Source organism: Panthera tigris, chromosome B1 (genome assembly GCF_018350195.1).
Source record: "Panthera tigris isolate Pti1 chromosome B1, P.tigris_Pti1_mat1.1, whole genome shotgun sequence".
NCBI lineage: Eukaryota > Metazoa > Chordata > Mammalia > Carnivora > Felidae > Panthera > Panthera tigris.
The window spans coordinates 22,991,745-23,008,927 of NC_056663.1; the positions used below are offsets into that span (position 1 = coordinate 22,991,745).

The 17,183-nt window shown below is 37.0% G+C and overlaps 1 protein-coding gene across 6 annotated transcripts in view; it reads right to left on the minus strand.

The window, feature by feature from the left end:
- The window catches only part of TUSC3 (tumor suppressor candidate 3), a 270,582-nt gene that overhangs the window by 201,774 nt on the left and 51,625 nt on the right, over positions 1-17,183 (minus strand). For 5 of the 6 annotated variants that reach the window (XM_042983060.1, XM_042983061.1, XM_042983056.1 and 2 more), the window contains exon 1: positions 16,861-16,899. The exons of the other annotated variant lie outside the window; for it this stretch is intronic. In XM_042983060.1, the coding sequence (XP_042838994.1) occupies positions 16,861-16,884 (24 nt within the window). In that variant the 5' untranslated portion in view covers positions 16,885-16,899. Of the gene's footprint in view, positions 1-16,860; positions 16,900-17,183 lie in introns of those variants that run through there. 6 annotated transcript variants of the gene reach the window in all.

Genomic DNA, 17,183 nt, shown 5'->3' on the forward strand with positions numbered 1-17,183 from the left:
GTGGAAGTGGAGGGTATTATGCTAGGTGCAATTAGTCAGTCAGAGAAAGACAACAATCATATGACTTCACTCATCTGAGGCCTTTAAGAGACAAAACAGATGAACATAAGGGAAGGGAAACAAAAATAATATAAAAACAGGGAAGGAGACCAAACAGAAGAGACTCAAATATGGAGAACAAAGAGGGTGGCTGGAGGGGTTGTGGTAGGGGGGGATGGGCTAAATGGGTAAGGGGCACTAAGGAATCCACTCCTGAAATCATTGTTGCACTATATGCTAACTAATTTGAATGTAAATTTTTAAAAAATGAAAAATAAAACAAGTTTAAAAAAATAAAAAAATAAAAAAGCTGGGAAACTGGACAGCTATATGCAAAAGAATGAAACCAGACCACTTTCTTACATACAAAAATAAACACAAAATGGACTTAAGACCTTAATGTGAGAACTGAAACCATAAAACACCTAGAAGAAAACACAAGCAATAACCTTCCTCACTTAAGCCATAGAAACATTTTTCTAGATAGGTCTCCTAAGGCAAGGAAAACAAAAGCAAAAATAAACTGTCAACACTACATCAAAACAAAAAGCTTTGGCACAGCACAGGAAGCCATCAAAAGAACAAAGAAGGCAACCTACTAAATGGGAGAAGATATTTGGAAATGACATTTCAATAGAGTTAACATCCAAAATATATAACGGAGTTGAATCTAATTCAAAACTTAAGTAGATATCAGAAATTAGAGATACATTATGAAGTGAAATTTATCCAACCAACACGAACAAGTTTACCTTAAATAAAACTTAAGTTTTAAGTTCTTTCCTCATCTATCCTTGTTTGAAATAATGATATTTTTATACTCTTGTGCTCATACATGGAAATAATTTTTTTCCCAACTTTTATAAAAGTCAGAAGAATTCAAATCATGTCTTATCTCAATCATGAATCCAAGGTGGGACACTGACTATATTGCTTACATTATCTAAGACTGTTTACTTGTAAGATGATGACGGTGGTAGTTAAGTGGGCCACCAAGAAGAAAATACTCAAACCTGCATTTTTTCATCTCTTTTTAAGCATTTATAAAGGTGTTTTAATTTTTTTTTTTTTTTTTTTTTTTTTTTTTTTTTTTTACTGTTCCTTTCCAATTTCATTATCAGTTTCGAAACTTTCAATTCAAATTTACACATACTGTCCAAGTCATCTAAAGCTGCAAAGCCTGGAATTATACATAGAATTTTAATACGACCTAATAAATACAGGATGTAAGAACATGAGCTTAGTGGTCCAGCACACTACACTTAAGAATCCCAATGTGGCAGCGGGCTTATTTTCTATCTCAGAGTAAATTTAATGTTAATTTAAAATTTAATTTTTAATTACCCACTAATGACCTTATGTTAAATTAACTCTGCTCCACACTACACTTTTCTTTCCTAACCTCACCATTATGTTTTGTTACCCTTTACAATAAAACTACCAAAATATTTTACCAGCAACACTGGATTTGGAAATAGCAGAAAAGTGCAACTCGGGACAAGCAAGCTAAGGCACAATCATAGGCAAAGGAGAGGAATAGGAGGAGGAGGAAGTCGAGAGAGGTTGTTTTGAAGGAAACTCCATTGGAAAAAAGCAAGAGTTCAGGGTGATGATGTTTTCTCCCTCAGTGAGTTGCAGGGGTAGCCAATTTCTTACAGATGATGCAACGTAGCTCCCTCCCTATTGAGGACTATAATTGATTCTTTCCTGTTGAGAATTCTTTCATTGGGGTAGGTAATTGACAGGACTGCTGGAGTCTGTTGTTAACAATTCTTCCTATAATTGACAGTTGAATGGTAGGACCCCCCCCCCCCCCCCCCCCCGCAACCCTTGCTCCCCATGATGGCCTAGCAACTCTATGTTAGTGAGGTTGGCCTTTATTAATTTTCAGTTTCTAACTGATCGATTTACCAAAACCAACTCAGATTCTAATCTTATCCTATTCTATTTTCTAAAGGCATGCTTCTCAAACTTTAATATGCATATGGATAACCTACTTAAATTGTAGATTCTGAAAATATCTCTAGTATGAGTCCAAACTGTTGCAGTTAAACTGATGCTGCTAATCTATGAAGCACACTTTGAATAGCAATGGTCAAATTACTAGCAACCTAAGACTAGCTACTGGGGGAAAAAATTTTGTTTCTGAGACAAAACCTTAGCAATTATGTTGATTTGAAAATAATAAAGTCAATTATAATAAAGAAACTCAAACACTTAATGGCGTTAGAACACTTTTTAAAGAGTGATATAAACAGAGCATTTACAAATAATTATGCCACAAACACTGTCAATTTATAACATCTTTGGCGATACAGTTCATTTGAGAGACTCAGTTATCTAAATATCAATTCTATTTTAAAGGCCATGAGCAAAACTGCTCTACAACTTTCCTTACTCTATTCAAGAACTTAAAAGCCTACTTTGAGACACATCTTCCTTTTAGTATGTTTCTGGGGAGCAGAGTGAAATAAGATGCATGTACCTTTAATAAGGGCTACTCGAAAACCATGGGGGCATCATTTAAGTATGAATGGCAGGTCCTTTTCTTTTAACATAAAAGACAAATAGTAATAAAATCAAATGCTATGACAATACAATAAACGGGAAACGTTTATGGCAAGCTGATACAGGCGTATTTTTTTAAATAAACTCAAGATCAGGACAGATATAGACAGAACAGTGTAAGGAACAAAGTCCACAAACATTTCCATTAGCTTCAGTTTGTACCATATTTACCAGTAAACCAGTACATAAGTAATAAAATCCGAACATACAGTTTATCACAAAGTTTCTATTAAATAATTGTTTCAGCACAAGATGAAAAATAGTTGCTACGTTAGAAAAAAAGGGTTGTGAGAGTCAGGAAATACTTGGTAGTAATAAAAGCAGTGTTTTTCAAAGTGCAATCCCCCAAACAGCAGCAGTTCTCAAACTTCAGCATGCTTCAGAATTACTAGGGAGGCTTCGTTTTTCAAATTAAGAGATTTAAAGTCAAAAGGTCAGCGTGGCCCAAGAATTTTCATTCTAACAAGCTCCTGGTAATGGTGAAGCTGCTGGCCCAAAGATTACTCTAAGAACCACTACATTTCATTGATGCCGGTTACCAAGCCAATCATCTATGGACTCTGCTCCCCAGCTACCTCTCCATGTCAGCCCTGGCTCCACAGCAATAGCGGTGTTTGGCCCTGGACAATCTATAACATTTGCTACGCTGACTTACCTCCTACTTCATGGCAAAAAGTGAAGCCATGTTACATAAACCTCTTCAATTTCTCTTCCCTAAATTATTTACATCCACACTAATTACCCTAGATTCAGAGAGGTATGTGTCCCACAGGGTCAGAGGTAGCCCCTTTACTTGTGTTCCAGAAATCAATCATTCTAGGACCTTGATTAATCATTTAGCCTTCTACTAACCCACCTTCAGATCTTCAGGGTAGATTACAGGATTCTACTGATGTTTGTCCGATAGACCAGCTCTAGCCTCTCCCATAAAAAACAAAACGCTTGTCATTTGAACTCCTGTTTACTTCGAATTAACTGTGTTCTTCCCCACCTCCTGCTCTTTAAAAAGTCATCTGTCCAATTGTTTCTGCCTTGAGTTCACTTCTTAACCCAGAACATCCAATCTTCCGTACTTAAAGTGTTCTTGACAAACTAAAAATGACCTAGCAAATCTGGTGGATACTTTTCTGGCTTTACCTTACTAAACATAGTATTTGGCACCATTAGTCACTTCCTCCTTAAAATGTTTTTCCCAGTTTCTGACACACCAACGTCCCCTAGTTTCCTCACTCCACCCTAATTTTTACAGCCTTCTTCGCTGTTTTTTGGTTTTGGTTTTTTTTCCTCCCAGAATTCTGTTTTGCTCCTGGCCATCTAGTCTCCTCATCCTATATGAATTCCCTGGGTGATCTCATCTACATTCATGGCTTTATCAACTTACACATCTATAACACCAATTATGGATTCCAAGTCTATACCTCTCTCCTGAACCTTAAATGAAATTTCCATGTGTCTAAAGTTGAAATCATGTGTACCCAAATATACCACCCACACTTGTACTATTAATGCCAGGGAATAATCAGCTGCCTACGCCAGAAACATAAAATCCATTCTCCAGTCCCCAGTCTCTTCTATTCCTATTCCCTAGCAGCCATTCCATCTCCTAAAACATTTCGCTCTATCCCCTTTCTCTCCATTCCTTTCACCATAGGATCAGTAGCCTTTCATTATCTCTCCGAAACTAGTACTTTTATAGCTCTGATCGGTCTTTATTCTAAGAATGTCATATTTAAAAAATACCTCCAACCCAAAATCTATTCTATACTACTGAGTTATCTTTCTAAATGCAGATAGATGTAGCGCCTCACACATCTGTGTATTATCCTTCAATATCTTCGCATCTCCTACAATGTAAATTTCCAACACTTTGTATAGCATTTAACACCCTTCAAGAGTTGGCTTCCATTGATGTCTATCCATCCTCACCTCACATTAGTGCCAAACGCAAATGGAAAATGCCTTATGCAAATGCAAAACTCACTATTTGAAATTCCCTGAACTCATACTTTCAGATTGTTGTACCTTTGTGAGTGCTGTTCTCACCAGCTGAGATTCTCCATTCCCCTCCCTTCACCATCACCACCACTACCACCACCACCACCAACCCAGTCCAGATTCAAACAAATGCTTTTATCAGCACATCAAACTCCTCACTAGTCAAAACTAAATTCAGTCAATTTCCTAACTCTGAAGCTTTCTCAATTCTTACCATGCACAGCCATGGACTTATTCTTATCAGATCATCAGGTGAATGAACCTAGCACTTATGATATTGTTGTTCTTAGTATTTATATTGGTCTCTCTCACTAAACAGAATCTCTGAATAGGACATACTTTCTTCACCTTTAGATTTACATAAACCTGTAAATACCTTCAATAGTGCTAGTATAGATTTAACGAACAAGCAATAACTTAATCAAAATACATAAAAGACAAAGCACCTGGGTGGCTCAGTCGGTTAAGCATCCAACCCTTGATTTCGGCTCAAGTCATGACCTCATAGTTCATGGGATGAAGCCCCACGTCAGGCTCTGTGCTGACAGCGTGGAACCTGCTTGGAATTTTCTCTCTCCCTGTCTTTCTGCCCTCTCCCTCGCTCATTCTCACACATGCTGTCTCTCAAAAACAAATAAACTTTCAAAAAAAACATAAAAGAACTATAAGACAATTAGGACATGTAAGTGAAATCTTTTCCCACTTTTATAATGCAAAAACAAAACAAAACAAAACAAAACAAAACTCTTATCTTCCTTCATCAGTTTGTCTTTAGTTCTGATTAATAATTTTAAAACTACTCACTGGCATATCAAAACATTTGTCCTCTATCCACTCAAATTAATGATAATATGTTTATGAGGTTCACAATTGAGAATATGTTAAAATTAAACGTTTAACATTGACTAAGCATCTAACTATTTTTAATTCCCACAGAAATGTTACAGTGTACCAATGCATTTGATCACATTTCATGTAAGTATCTGTTTTTAAGAGCATTTTCTTGCAAACTCCCACCCCTTTAGTAGAAAGGGCAATCTACTTACACCACTTGTCATGAGATTTGATTCAGCACATCTGCTTACTAAGGTGATTTACCCCTTTCTTCTTCCCATTCCTGATTTTTCCTTCCTAAAAATGTATCCTAATCATTTAAGAGAAGTCTCTTCTCAAATAAGACATATTTTTGGTTTAAACTATATAAAAGGCTCACGACTCTTGTCTTTTCCAGAGTTCCCCAAGAAAGACACCAAAAAAAAAATCCCTTTTGTAAAAAATAATTCAGCACCACTTCCCTTCACAAAAGAATATAATTAGCATTGGAGTAGTTGTAATTTAATTAAACCTCCCATACAATACACATGTACAGTATCCTGACAATTGATGACAGAATGTCCATAGTTTTTTTGCTTGTTTAGACAAAGAGAGAGTGCAAGCAGGGGACACAGGCAGAGGGAGAGAGAATCTCAAACAGGTTACACACTTACGAAGGAGCCTGACACAGGGCTCAACCCCACGACCCTAGGCGATAGTGACCTGAGCCAAAAATCAAGAGTTGGATTCAACCAACTGTGCCACCCAGGCACCCCTGAAGGTCAATACTTTTAATAAAAATTAGCTTGCTATCTCAGCAGGGATATTTCATTTCAAAACAGTGATAATACTTTAAAATTCCTTCTTATATTAAGAGTATATATTTACCCATGTTATATCCAGCCACTGAACCTAATTTTGCCCTCTGGAGCTACAAAGAATAAGGCTTAACCATAGAACATACGTTTCTAAATACTTAAAGGGAATAATAATGAGCAGTTGTCTTTCATTTTTTAAGTTAAACTTGCCAAATTATTTTCAATATTCACCCATGTAACATGGTTTTCACTCTTTACCATCTATGTCAATCTTCTCTGCATTGGCTAGAGCTTTCAAATCTAAAGAGAGTTTTAGTTGCTCTTCATTTAATTACAAAGTGACTATAAATGCTTAAACAAAAAAAGAACACAACTTAGAATTCCTAATGGTACCAAGTCTTATAATTATTATGATTAAATATTAAGTTTAATGGATTACAATTAGATTATCAGAGCACTCAATTTATATTTATAAAGTACCTAAAAACAATGTCTGTCATGGCAGTCTACTTAAGTGTTTGACAAATAAAAGGAACAGATCCACTGTTCATAATCTTCATAGCGGTAAGGAACTTTATCTGAAATGTGTGTGTATAATCACATGGAAGAATAGTTACCCTATTCACTACTGGATTTTTTTTTAACTCCAATATAGTTAACATACAGTGTTATATTAGATTCAGGTGTACAATACAGTGATTCAACAATTTATACATTACTCAGTGCTCCTTTTTTTTTACTGAATTTTTAAAAACATTTTCACCTTCTTAAATGTCAAGTTCCTAAACAATGAAGCTTAAAAATCTACCAAAAACTTCAGGGCGCTATGCCTAATCTTCAGTTGTAACTCAAATTAGGATCACAAGATCAAGAGAATCAAGAGATGCTATAGAGAAATTCTAAAGTATCTTCAAAAAATCAATTTCCTCTTTAACTTCCTAGGTTTGGAAGGAATATAAGGTCACAGCAAAAGGGAAACCACATCAGCAATGGCTCCTCCTCCTACCAGAAATGTTCACTGCTGTTAAATCTATTCAATTGGCATTACTTAATCCTTCCTGACTACAAAGTCAGAAGACACATTTAGAGATGTAAGGAAACACAGTGTAGGTTGTATCTTAATGCAACAACATTGTCAGATTTTGCTTCATGCACAATAATTTCCAGTTGGTGTTTAGAATCATCTTTTGGGGAGAGAGATAACCTTTAAAATTATTTTATCATGGTAAGAACACTACATGAGATCCACTTAAAAATTTAAGTGTATGGGGCACCTGGGTGGCTCAGTCAGTTAAGCAACCGACTTCAGCTCAGGTCACGATCTCACGGTTCATGAGTTCGAGCCCTGCGTCAGGCCCTGTGCTGACAGCTCAGAGCCTGGAGCCTGCTTCAGATTATGTGTCTCCATCTCTCTCTGCCCCTCCTGCTCACGCTCTCTCTTTCCTTCAAAAATAAATAAACATTAATTTTTTTTAAATTTAATTGTATATAATACATTCTTGTTGACTACGGGTACAATATTGTGTAGCAGATCTCTAGAATCTATTCATGCTGCTTATCTGAAATGTTATGCCTGTTAATTAGTACTCCCCATCTTCTCCCTCTCCCAGGAAGCTGGCAATGACCACTTTATTCTTGGATTCTATGGAATTTGACTATTTTAGATGCCTCATCATGAGTGGAGTATTTGTCTTTTGGTGACTAGTATTTAACTTACTATATAACATCTTCAAGGCTGATTCATGTTGTCACATATTCCCTCTTTTTCAAGGCTGAATGAATGTATATACCATATTTTCTTTATCCATACATTTGTCATTGAGTAAGTTTTTTCTACATCTTAGCTATTGTGAACAGTGCTCCAATCAACATGGGAGTGCAGATACCTCTTCAAGATTCTGATTTCAATTCTTTTGGATAAATACCCAGAACTTGAATTGCTCAATCATGTGGTAGTTATAGTCTTAATTTTTTGAGGAACCTCCATACAGTTTCCATAGTAGCTACACCATTTTGCATTCTCATCAATACTGTGCATTTCTATACACTAACAATAAACCATCTAAAAAAGAAAATTAGAAAAACAGTATCATTTACAGTAACACCAAAAAGAGCAAAATACTTAGGAATAAACTAAGGAGGTAAAAGACTTGTATAGTGAAAACTACTAAACACTGATGAAAGAAATTGAAGATAGCACACACAAATAAATGGAAAGACATCTTGTTCACATGGACTGGTAGACCTAACACTGTTAAAATGTCCATACTACCCAAAGTGATCTATAGATTCAAAGCAACCTCTATCAAAATTCCAGTGGGGCACCTGGGTGACTCAGTTGAGCATCGACTTCGGCACAGGTCATGATCTCACAGTTCATGAGTTGGAGCCCCGCACTGGGCTTGCTGCTATCAGGGCAAAGCTGGCTTCCTCTGTCCCCCTTTATCTCTGCCTCTGACCCAGGCATGCTTGCTCTCAAAAATAAACATTAAAAAATTTTATAAAGGGGTGCCTGGGTGGCTCAGTCAATTAAGCATCCAACTTTGGCTCAGGTCATGATCTCGTGGCTCCTGGGTTTGAGCCCCGCATGGGGCTCTAGCCTGACAGCTCAGAGCCTGGAGCCTACTTCAGATTCTGTGTTTCCCTCTCCTTCTGTCCCTCCCCGCTCACTCGCACACTCTCTCTCGCTCGCTCTCTCTCAAAAACAAACATTTAAAAAAATGTTTTTAAGTAAAAAAATTCCAATGGCATTTTTAAATAGAAACAGAAAAAACAATACTGTAACTCATACAGAACAACAGAAACCACAAATAGCCAACTCAATCCTGAGAAAGCAGAATAATCTTGATTACCTTTCAAATATTATTACATTTAGTTTCATCAGCAGGTAAACACTTTAGCTTCAACATGTCGACTGTATATGATTTAACTCAAAAAAAATTTGTTGGTGGTGCTTTTAGATTCCACACATGAGTGAAATCATATGGTATTTAGCCTTCTCAGTCTTGACTTATTTCACTTGGCATACAGAGAACACACTGATTGTTGTCAGAGGGGTGGGGGGCTAGGAGATGGGCAAGATGGGTTAAGTGCAGTGAGAGATAGAGGCTTCCAGTTACAGAATGAATAAGTCAAGGGAATCAAAAGCCCAGCATAACAAATACAGTCAATGGTACTGTAATAGCTTATGGCAGCATTGTATGGTGACAGATGGCAGCTGCACTTGAAATGAGTACTACATAACGTATAAACTTGTGGAATCATTATGTTGTACACGTGGAACTAATACACATTAGGTCAATTATACTCTAATAAAAAAAACGCAAAAAGGAGTAAATTTAAGAGAGTAGAGATTATGGGTATTATTATCCCATTAAAAAAAATATTGTTATGTCATTTATTAGAAATAGCCAAGGGGGCGCCTGGGTGGCTCAGTTGGTTAAGCGTCCGACTTCGGCTCAGGTCACGATCTCGCGGTATGTGAGTTCGAGCCCCGCATCAGGCTCTGTGCTGACTGCTCAGAGCCTGGAGCCTGTTTCAGATTCTGTGTCTCCCTCTCTCTCTGACCCTCCCCCATTCATGCTCTGTCTCTCTCTGTCTCAAAAATAAATAAACGTTAAAAAAAATTAAAAAAAAAAAAATAGCCAAAATAATTTTAATAGGTACTACCAATTTTACTTGGGCTGTTTTAGTGGGGCAGTACAGCTACCATATACACATGTTCTTAACACAAGAAATAACCTTCCATATCTAGGAGAAACGTCACCCTAGAGCTAAGGATACACAGGGAATAGTGAGAGAAGAGGGCACATGAATCTAGACTTTCACATCAGCCCTGGTGTTCAGTGAAGACAGAGATTTCACAGCTCTACGAATCACATCCTATCCAGTCTGGTTTCAGACTGCACCACCATATCGCAAAGTTGAATTTTGATATTATGTTAATAATAATTTAGAAGCTATGGTAATTACGGAATGAGTAGAACCTAAAATCAGAACAAAAAAAAAAAAAAAAAAAAACAAGGTCAGATTCATCACAAACTAGTTTCTGGCATTAAGTTATTTACCCTCCCATGTGATAATTTCATTGTCACTCAGATGCATAAAGTATCTGTTAGATGCTTTCTAGAATCAGGATTTCTGGAACAGCTGTTACAGAAGTTTGGCAGACCCTCTACCTCAGAAAAACAGAATGAAACTGGTGAAAATTATCAAAAGTGATTATTAAAACATAAAATCAGGCATTTTAACTCTGGAAACTGACCTAAGGCCATGTAAAGAATTGACAAGCATTTATTCAAGATAACCTACAGCATCTTGGTAAGAACACCAAGTGTGTGGCATCTGAGCCAGAAATTGCTCCTGCTCTCGATCCCAGTTACGAGCTGCAGAAGTTCTATTCTGGGCAGATGAGTCTGAGAAGGAAGAGGAGAGGGCTCTCTTTCCTTGCCAACCCCTGTCTGTAGGGCATAAGGTAGAGGTTCCACACTAGCAAGGGACACGCTCAGAAGACCAGGATGGGAATCCCCTTTTAACTCCTACTCATAGAGCTGAGCTACTTCTCAGGGAGAAACGGGCCACGATCCCCCTGATCCCCAGTTCCAAGACAATAAAACAGAGGCTCTGTCAGGAAAGGAAGACATGAGAATTGGCGGTGCCATAGCACTGCCTGAGGTCTTATATTAAACAATAGAGCTTATCCTAGCAAGCAGTTAGAGAAAAAAATTAGAGACCAGACGTAGCAAGAAAAACAGTACACTAGTCATAAATTTAACAAAGGGATTCAGGAAAGATACTGCCAAAAAGGACCCTACTGTGACCGCGCTCAACAACTCCCCCCCTCCCCGCCGCCGCCCCCCCTTCCCCCCCACCCCCCGCCCAGTGGTCTGGAAAGCTGCAAGTACACACTATACTCTACACTCAGAACAACTAGAAAAAGTACTTGCCAGCTGCTAATCCCTGGTTAAATGCCAGGCAAACATAAAAACTCCCTGAATTTTGAAAACATGCCTCAAACCACACACAGATACATTGCAAGGGTGTAAGGCTTACTGCGTCTGGGCTCTTAATCACAAAATCTAACCAATCATCGGCAATTTTTAGCCAGGTTAAAAACAAAAATAAGGAGGCAAAAAACGGAGCATTAAAATCCAAAGTTGAACACTACAAGGGAAATAAGACTCCAGAGAATCACTCCAGGCAAGCCACTAAACAATTAAAAAAGTAAAAAGCGGGGCGCCTGGGTGGCTCGGTCGGTTGAACATCCGACTTCGGCTCAGGTCATGATCTCGCGGTCTGTGAGTTCGAGCCCCGCGTCGGGCTCTGTGCTGACAGCTCAGAGCCTGGAGCCTGTTTCGGATTCTGTGTCTCCGTCTCTCTCTGACCTTCCCCCGTTCATGCTCTGTCTCTCTCTGTCTCAAAAATGAATAAATGTTAAAAAAAAAAAAAGTAAAAAAAAAAAAAGTAAAAAGCACAAGAGTAAACTGGGGGAAAAGGCAGGTGTCAGAATCTGGAGTTGCTAAAATATACTTGATTAAGATATTCACTTTTCAACAAAAAAAACATACAGAAACAACAAAAAGACATGTGGAGAAACACAAAAGTACAAACCTTGCACAGGAAAAAAAAAAAAAAAGAAGAGAAAAATTGTCTGAGTGGGTCCAGATATTGGACTTAAAGATTTTAATGTAGCTATTTAAATATGTTCAAACAACTAAAAAAAACATGTTGGAAAAATTAAAGGATAACAATAATTCATCAAATAAAGACTAAAAATAAAGAGACAAGGTGCCTGGGTGGCTCAGTTGGTTGGGCATCCGACTTTAGCTGAGGTCATGATCTCACAGCTTGTGGGTTCGAGCCCCACGTCGGGCTCTGTGCTGACAGCTCAGAGCCTGGAGCCTGCTTCCGATTCTGTGTCTCCCTCTTTCTCTGCCCCTCCCCTGCTCGCGCTTGTGTCTCTCTCAAAAAAGAATAAACACACATAAAAAAAATTAATAAATAAATAAATAAAAAATAGACAAACGACAAAGCATGACCAAATGAAAAATATCTCAAACAAATCTATCTCAAACAAATCTAAGCTGAACTGTTTTCTATCTCAAACAAATCTAAGCTGAACTGTCCTAACATAATAAAATCAAATTATCTTGATTATTAACTCTAGGATGCACTGTGCAAAATAGCAAATGTACATTTTAAAAATATCTAAACCAAAATATACTACTTATGTTGTCCTTAAGAAATAACATCATTCAGGGTACTTGTATCAGATATACATGAGCAATCATAAATTATTCCTATTACCACAGGATAATTATTATGAGCATCCCCTTTCATTCCCTAATGTGTTCCAATTCTCATGTCAATTATACGGTCACCTATAACCTGTATCTATCTTTCAAGTTATTTACAGTATCTTTTTTATTTTATGTATATATACACACACACATATATATGTTTATAGTTTATTTATTTACTTTGAGAGTACAGTACAGAGACAGTACAAGTGGGACAGGGGCAGAGAGAGAGGGAGAGAGAATCCCAAGAAGCTTCGTACTACCAGCACAGAGCCCCACGCGAGGCTCGAACTCACAAAACTGTCAGACCATGACCTGAGCCGAAACAATTAACCTGAGTCGGACACTTAACCAACCGACTGAGCCACCCAGTAGCCCCTATTTACAGTATCTTTAACTTTTGTTCTCTTTAATCTTTCAGTATTTAATTGCCATTTAAAATGTTAACATGAATTTTTAGAAACTTAATATGGAATTGTGTATAATCAAAGTAGTCAAATGCCCTTCATTATAGATGAATGTATAAACCCATTTGGATACACAAGTAACAATAAAGGAAACTATTGGAACAACAATAAAAGAGGTTTTATAAAAACTGGTTCAAGTTTTATTTTTCAAGAGAAACAACATATTTTACTCTATTTTCACATCCGATAGAAAAAGCAGCAGAATCCTAATTGCCTAGCAAAAGGAAGCTGGTCCATCAACTCATGAACTTATAGTTTAGTCTCACAGCTAAGAAGAGTTCTGCACACATCATTCAAAACTGATTTGTTGCTTTAATAGAAAACTTTTACTTAGAAAAATTAAAATGGGAATCTTTGCACTATATGGGTTCAAATAAAGAACCACAGTAAAATAATAGTTTATAAATTTCAACAGGAAAACAAAACCAAAAAAATGCTGAGATCAATCTCAAAATCTGAAATTGGTAATCTTATTCAGTCGCTACTATACCCACCTGTAACTAATACATATTTTAATATATAAATCACACATTTCTCACTGACTTTTATAACCCTTTTCTGGATTTAAAATTTGTTTTAATCTTGGGATAAAAGTGCTTTTAGGAAGCACATGTGCATTTACATACACATGTATGTAAGTGATGAATCACTGAACTCTACTCCTGAAACCAATACTGCACTGCATGTTGACTGACTAGAATTTAAATAAAACTTCGAGAAGTCTAAAAAACATATCATTTCCACCAAAAATAAGAATTATGTATTTTTCAAGGAAGTATATCACAGAAGAATTTTTGAAATAAAATATACTATCCTCTTACCAAGATATGTACATATATTAGATATTTAACCTAAATAATATCTAAATAAAATCTAAATAAAATATCTAAATAAAATCTAAATAAAAATATCTAAATAAAATCTAATATCTAAAGATTCCATTGCAGTTGAAAACCAATTCTGAATAATCAATGCAAAATAAAATCAAATTATTCCAGTTCAGTAGCTGTTTTTATACTCTGCTGGTTAGTTCACAAGGTAGTTTTTGTCCTTTTTAAAACAGTGTTAAGGATCAAACACAGGCAGTGCTGGGGTGACTCAGTCAGCAAAGCATCCGACTCTTGATTTTGGCTCAGGTCATGTTCTCACAGTTCGGGAGACTGAGCCCTGAGTCAGGCACGGAGCCTGCTTGGGATTCTCTCTCTGCCCCTCCCCCATGGCACAGACTCACTCTCTCTCCCTCTCTAAATAAATAAATAAATAAACAAATTTAAAAAAAAAAAATCAAACACAAAGAAAATGAACTTTACAAAATTCCTGTTATTTCCTAACACAGAATATATATATAAATATATATATAAATTATATATAAATTATATATAAATATAATATGCATGCAGTGTTAATATATATGCAAAAATTATTATATACATACTACATACATATATATGCATGCAAAATAATATAATGCAATAATTATTCACCCGAATACATTGTGCATTTCAAATGACAATGTATATATTTTTAAAGAACCACTTACTGCTTTTAATGAATAAGCTTAAAGTATAGAACATTTCTAAACAATAAATGCAAGAAAAATGTAAATAAAAATTATTATGTAGAAATAAACAAAAAAAATCCCAGAAGTTAAACTATCTTTTCTCCTTCAAGATAACTTTAAAATATGTAAGGCATACCTTAGATACATTGTGGGTTCAGTTTCAGACCACCACAATAAAGCTAGTATCACCATAAAGCAAGTCAAATCAATTTTTTGGTTTCCCACTGCATACAAAAGTCATGTTTACACTATACTGTAGTCTGTTAAGCATGTATTAGCATCATGTATAAAACATATTATAGATGCCTTCGTTTAAAAATATTTTATTGCTAAAAATGCTAACCATAATCTGAGCTTTCAGTGAATTACAATCGCTGATCACAGATCACTGTAACAAATATAATAATGAAAAAGTCTGAAATATTCAAGAATTACTGAAATGGAACAGAGACAAGTGAGTAAACACTACTAAGGAAAAAAAATGGTGTCTGGATGCAGAGTTGTCATAAAGCTTCAATCTGTTTAAAAAAAAAAAAAGAAAGAAAAAGAAATGCAGTATCTTTGAAGCACCACAATAAAAGGAAGCATAAACTAGGTATGTCTCTACTAACCCTGGGATAAGTTAGCTCCACAGCAGGAGATATTCCTACAGCTGGAAGTATGAGATTTGGCATACGTAATAGCTCCTAATTGGCTGATCCCTCTAACGTTTTCCAAGTCAATCACACCTAAATAAAAATCCATTTGGACACAAAACGTAACGTCTAGCTTTACAATAATGTTTGCACGATCGATTTCTCTAAGGTGGTTGCAACGGACTGAATATTTGTGTCCTCCCCCAAATTCACATGTTGAAATCCTAACCCCCAATGCGATGGTGTTAAGAAGAAGGACTTCTGGGAGGTAATTAGGTATTGAGGGTGGGGCCCTCATGAACTGGATTAGTGCCTTATAAAAGGGACCCCAGAGAGCTCTCTTGCCCTCTCTCCACCATGTGAGGCTACAATAAGTTAGCCGTCTCCAACCCAGTAGAGAGCTCTCATCAGAACCTAATGATACTGGCACCCTAGCGGAACTTCCAGACTCCAGAATAGTGAAAAATAAATTTCTGTTGTTTGTAGTCCACCCAATCTATCGTATTCTGTCACGGCTGCCCGAACTAAGACAGCATATAAGTCCTCCCAAATTCTGAAGAAGAATGAGACGGTGCTAGTCTAACTCTTAGGGAAACACCTGTGAGTAAGAACTCTGAAGTAGGCTTTGTGAGGCAGAGCTACCAGAATTATCGGTAAATAAATTACTCTCATCAGGCTGAGAGGCAGCTGAATGCTTTACTAAACCACATCTACTGTCGGGCCCACCATAACCTAACTGCTAAAAGCAGAAAAGAAGCTCTGGTTTTAAGAAAGAGCCTGAGCAAGACAGACAATCTGATGAAGTCTAACCACACGGAGGAAGAAATAAGAGCAGGATGACAACAAAACAGAAGAAATCGAGTGCTTAAAAAATAATGCTTTTGACATTTTTATAACCTGTGCAATTTTGCCATCCTCATCATATTTATATTTAAAATCATAAATGTATGCTTTGGGGAGCCACAATGAGGACTGCAGCAGGTTAAACATCTATAGCTCTTAATGGTAGGGTTGGAGTGTACAGAGAGCAGGAGAGGTAGAGACAGAGGGAGAGAGTGCATAAAAAAAGTAACAGGTGACCATGAACTAGGTTAACATTTCAATGCCAGTGAGGTTCCTTTAACGGAATAATGCTGAATTTCTTACTGCACCTCTTACTAAGTGCACCTAACCCAGATAATGCATTCAGGAAGAAGAAGAAGAAAAAGACTGGAAAAACTGCCATGAGCAAAATACCCAAAATACCCAAAATACCCAAAAATGACAATGGAAATCGTTAAAATCACCCAAGAAAAGGACTGGCCGATCATTCTCCCCCTTATGTTTTCTCCTTATATTTGGAATTGCCAGGGAAGTTACAAGATGGCGTGTGCTTGGGAAACAAATCTCCAATATCGGCATGCCCTAGGATAGCTTTTCTTCCAGAATATCTTTGCAGTAATGTTTGCAAAACAAGCCTCAGAAGCTAGAGACAGGTTTCCTTCTGGGTCAGAGGACACATCTGTTTCCTAACCAGAGTAATAAAGATCTATCTTCTGCAGGGCAAAGACTGAACAGGTTAGCCAGGCCTCCTTTAAAACAGTTTCCTAAACTCATGGTCCTCGGCCATGACACAGCCTCACTGAGCGCACAGCATCTACCAGGGCCCTCCCCTCTATCACTCACCTGGGTGGAGACAGGGGAGCCCATTAGAACCTGAAGGTCATAATGCCTTCTGTGTCCAGAGAAATGAAACTACCTAAATCCATTTGGGCTCCCTGCCTCCTTACCAGCAAATTCTATGGAAGTATGGCAAGCCAACTTTGCAGATTCCACCACACTGTTTATGAACTGTTTAACTGCTTGCCATACACAAGCTCTGTATGGCTGAAGCTAGTAAGAATTCTGAATAAAGATTCTATCGGAAGGCATTATACCTGTCACTATCTCATTTCACAAACAGAATAATCCTAGGCACTCTTAGGATGACTTGATATTATGCCAAGAAT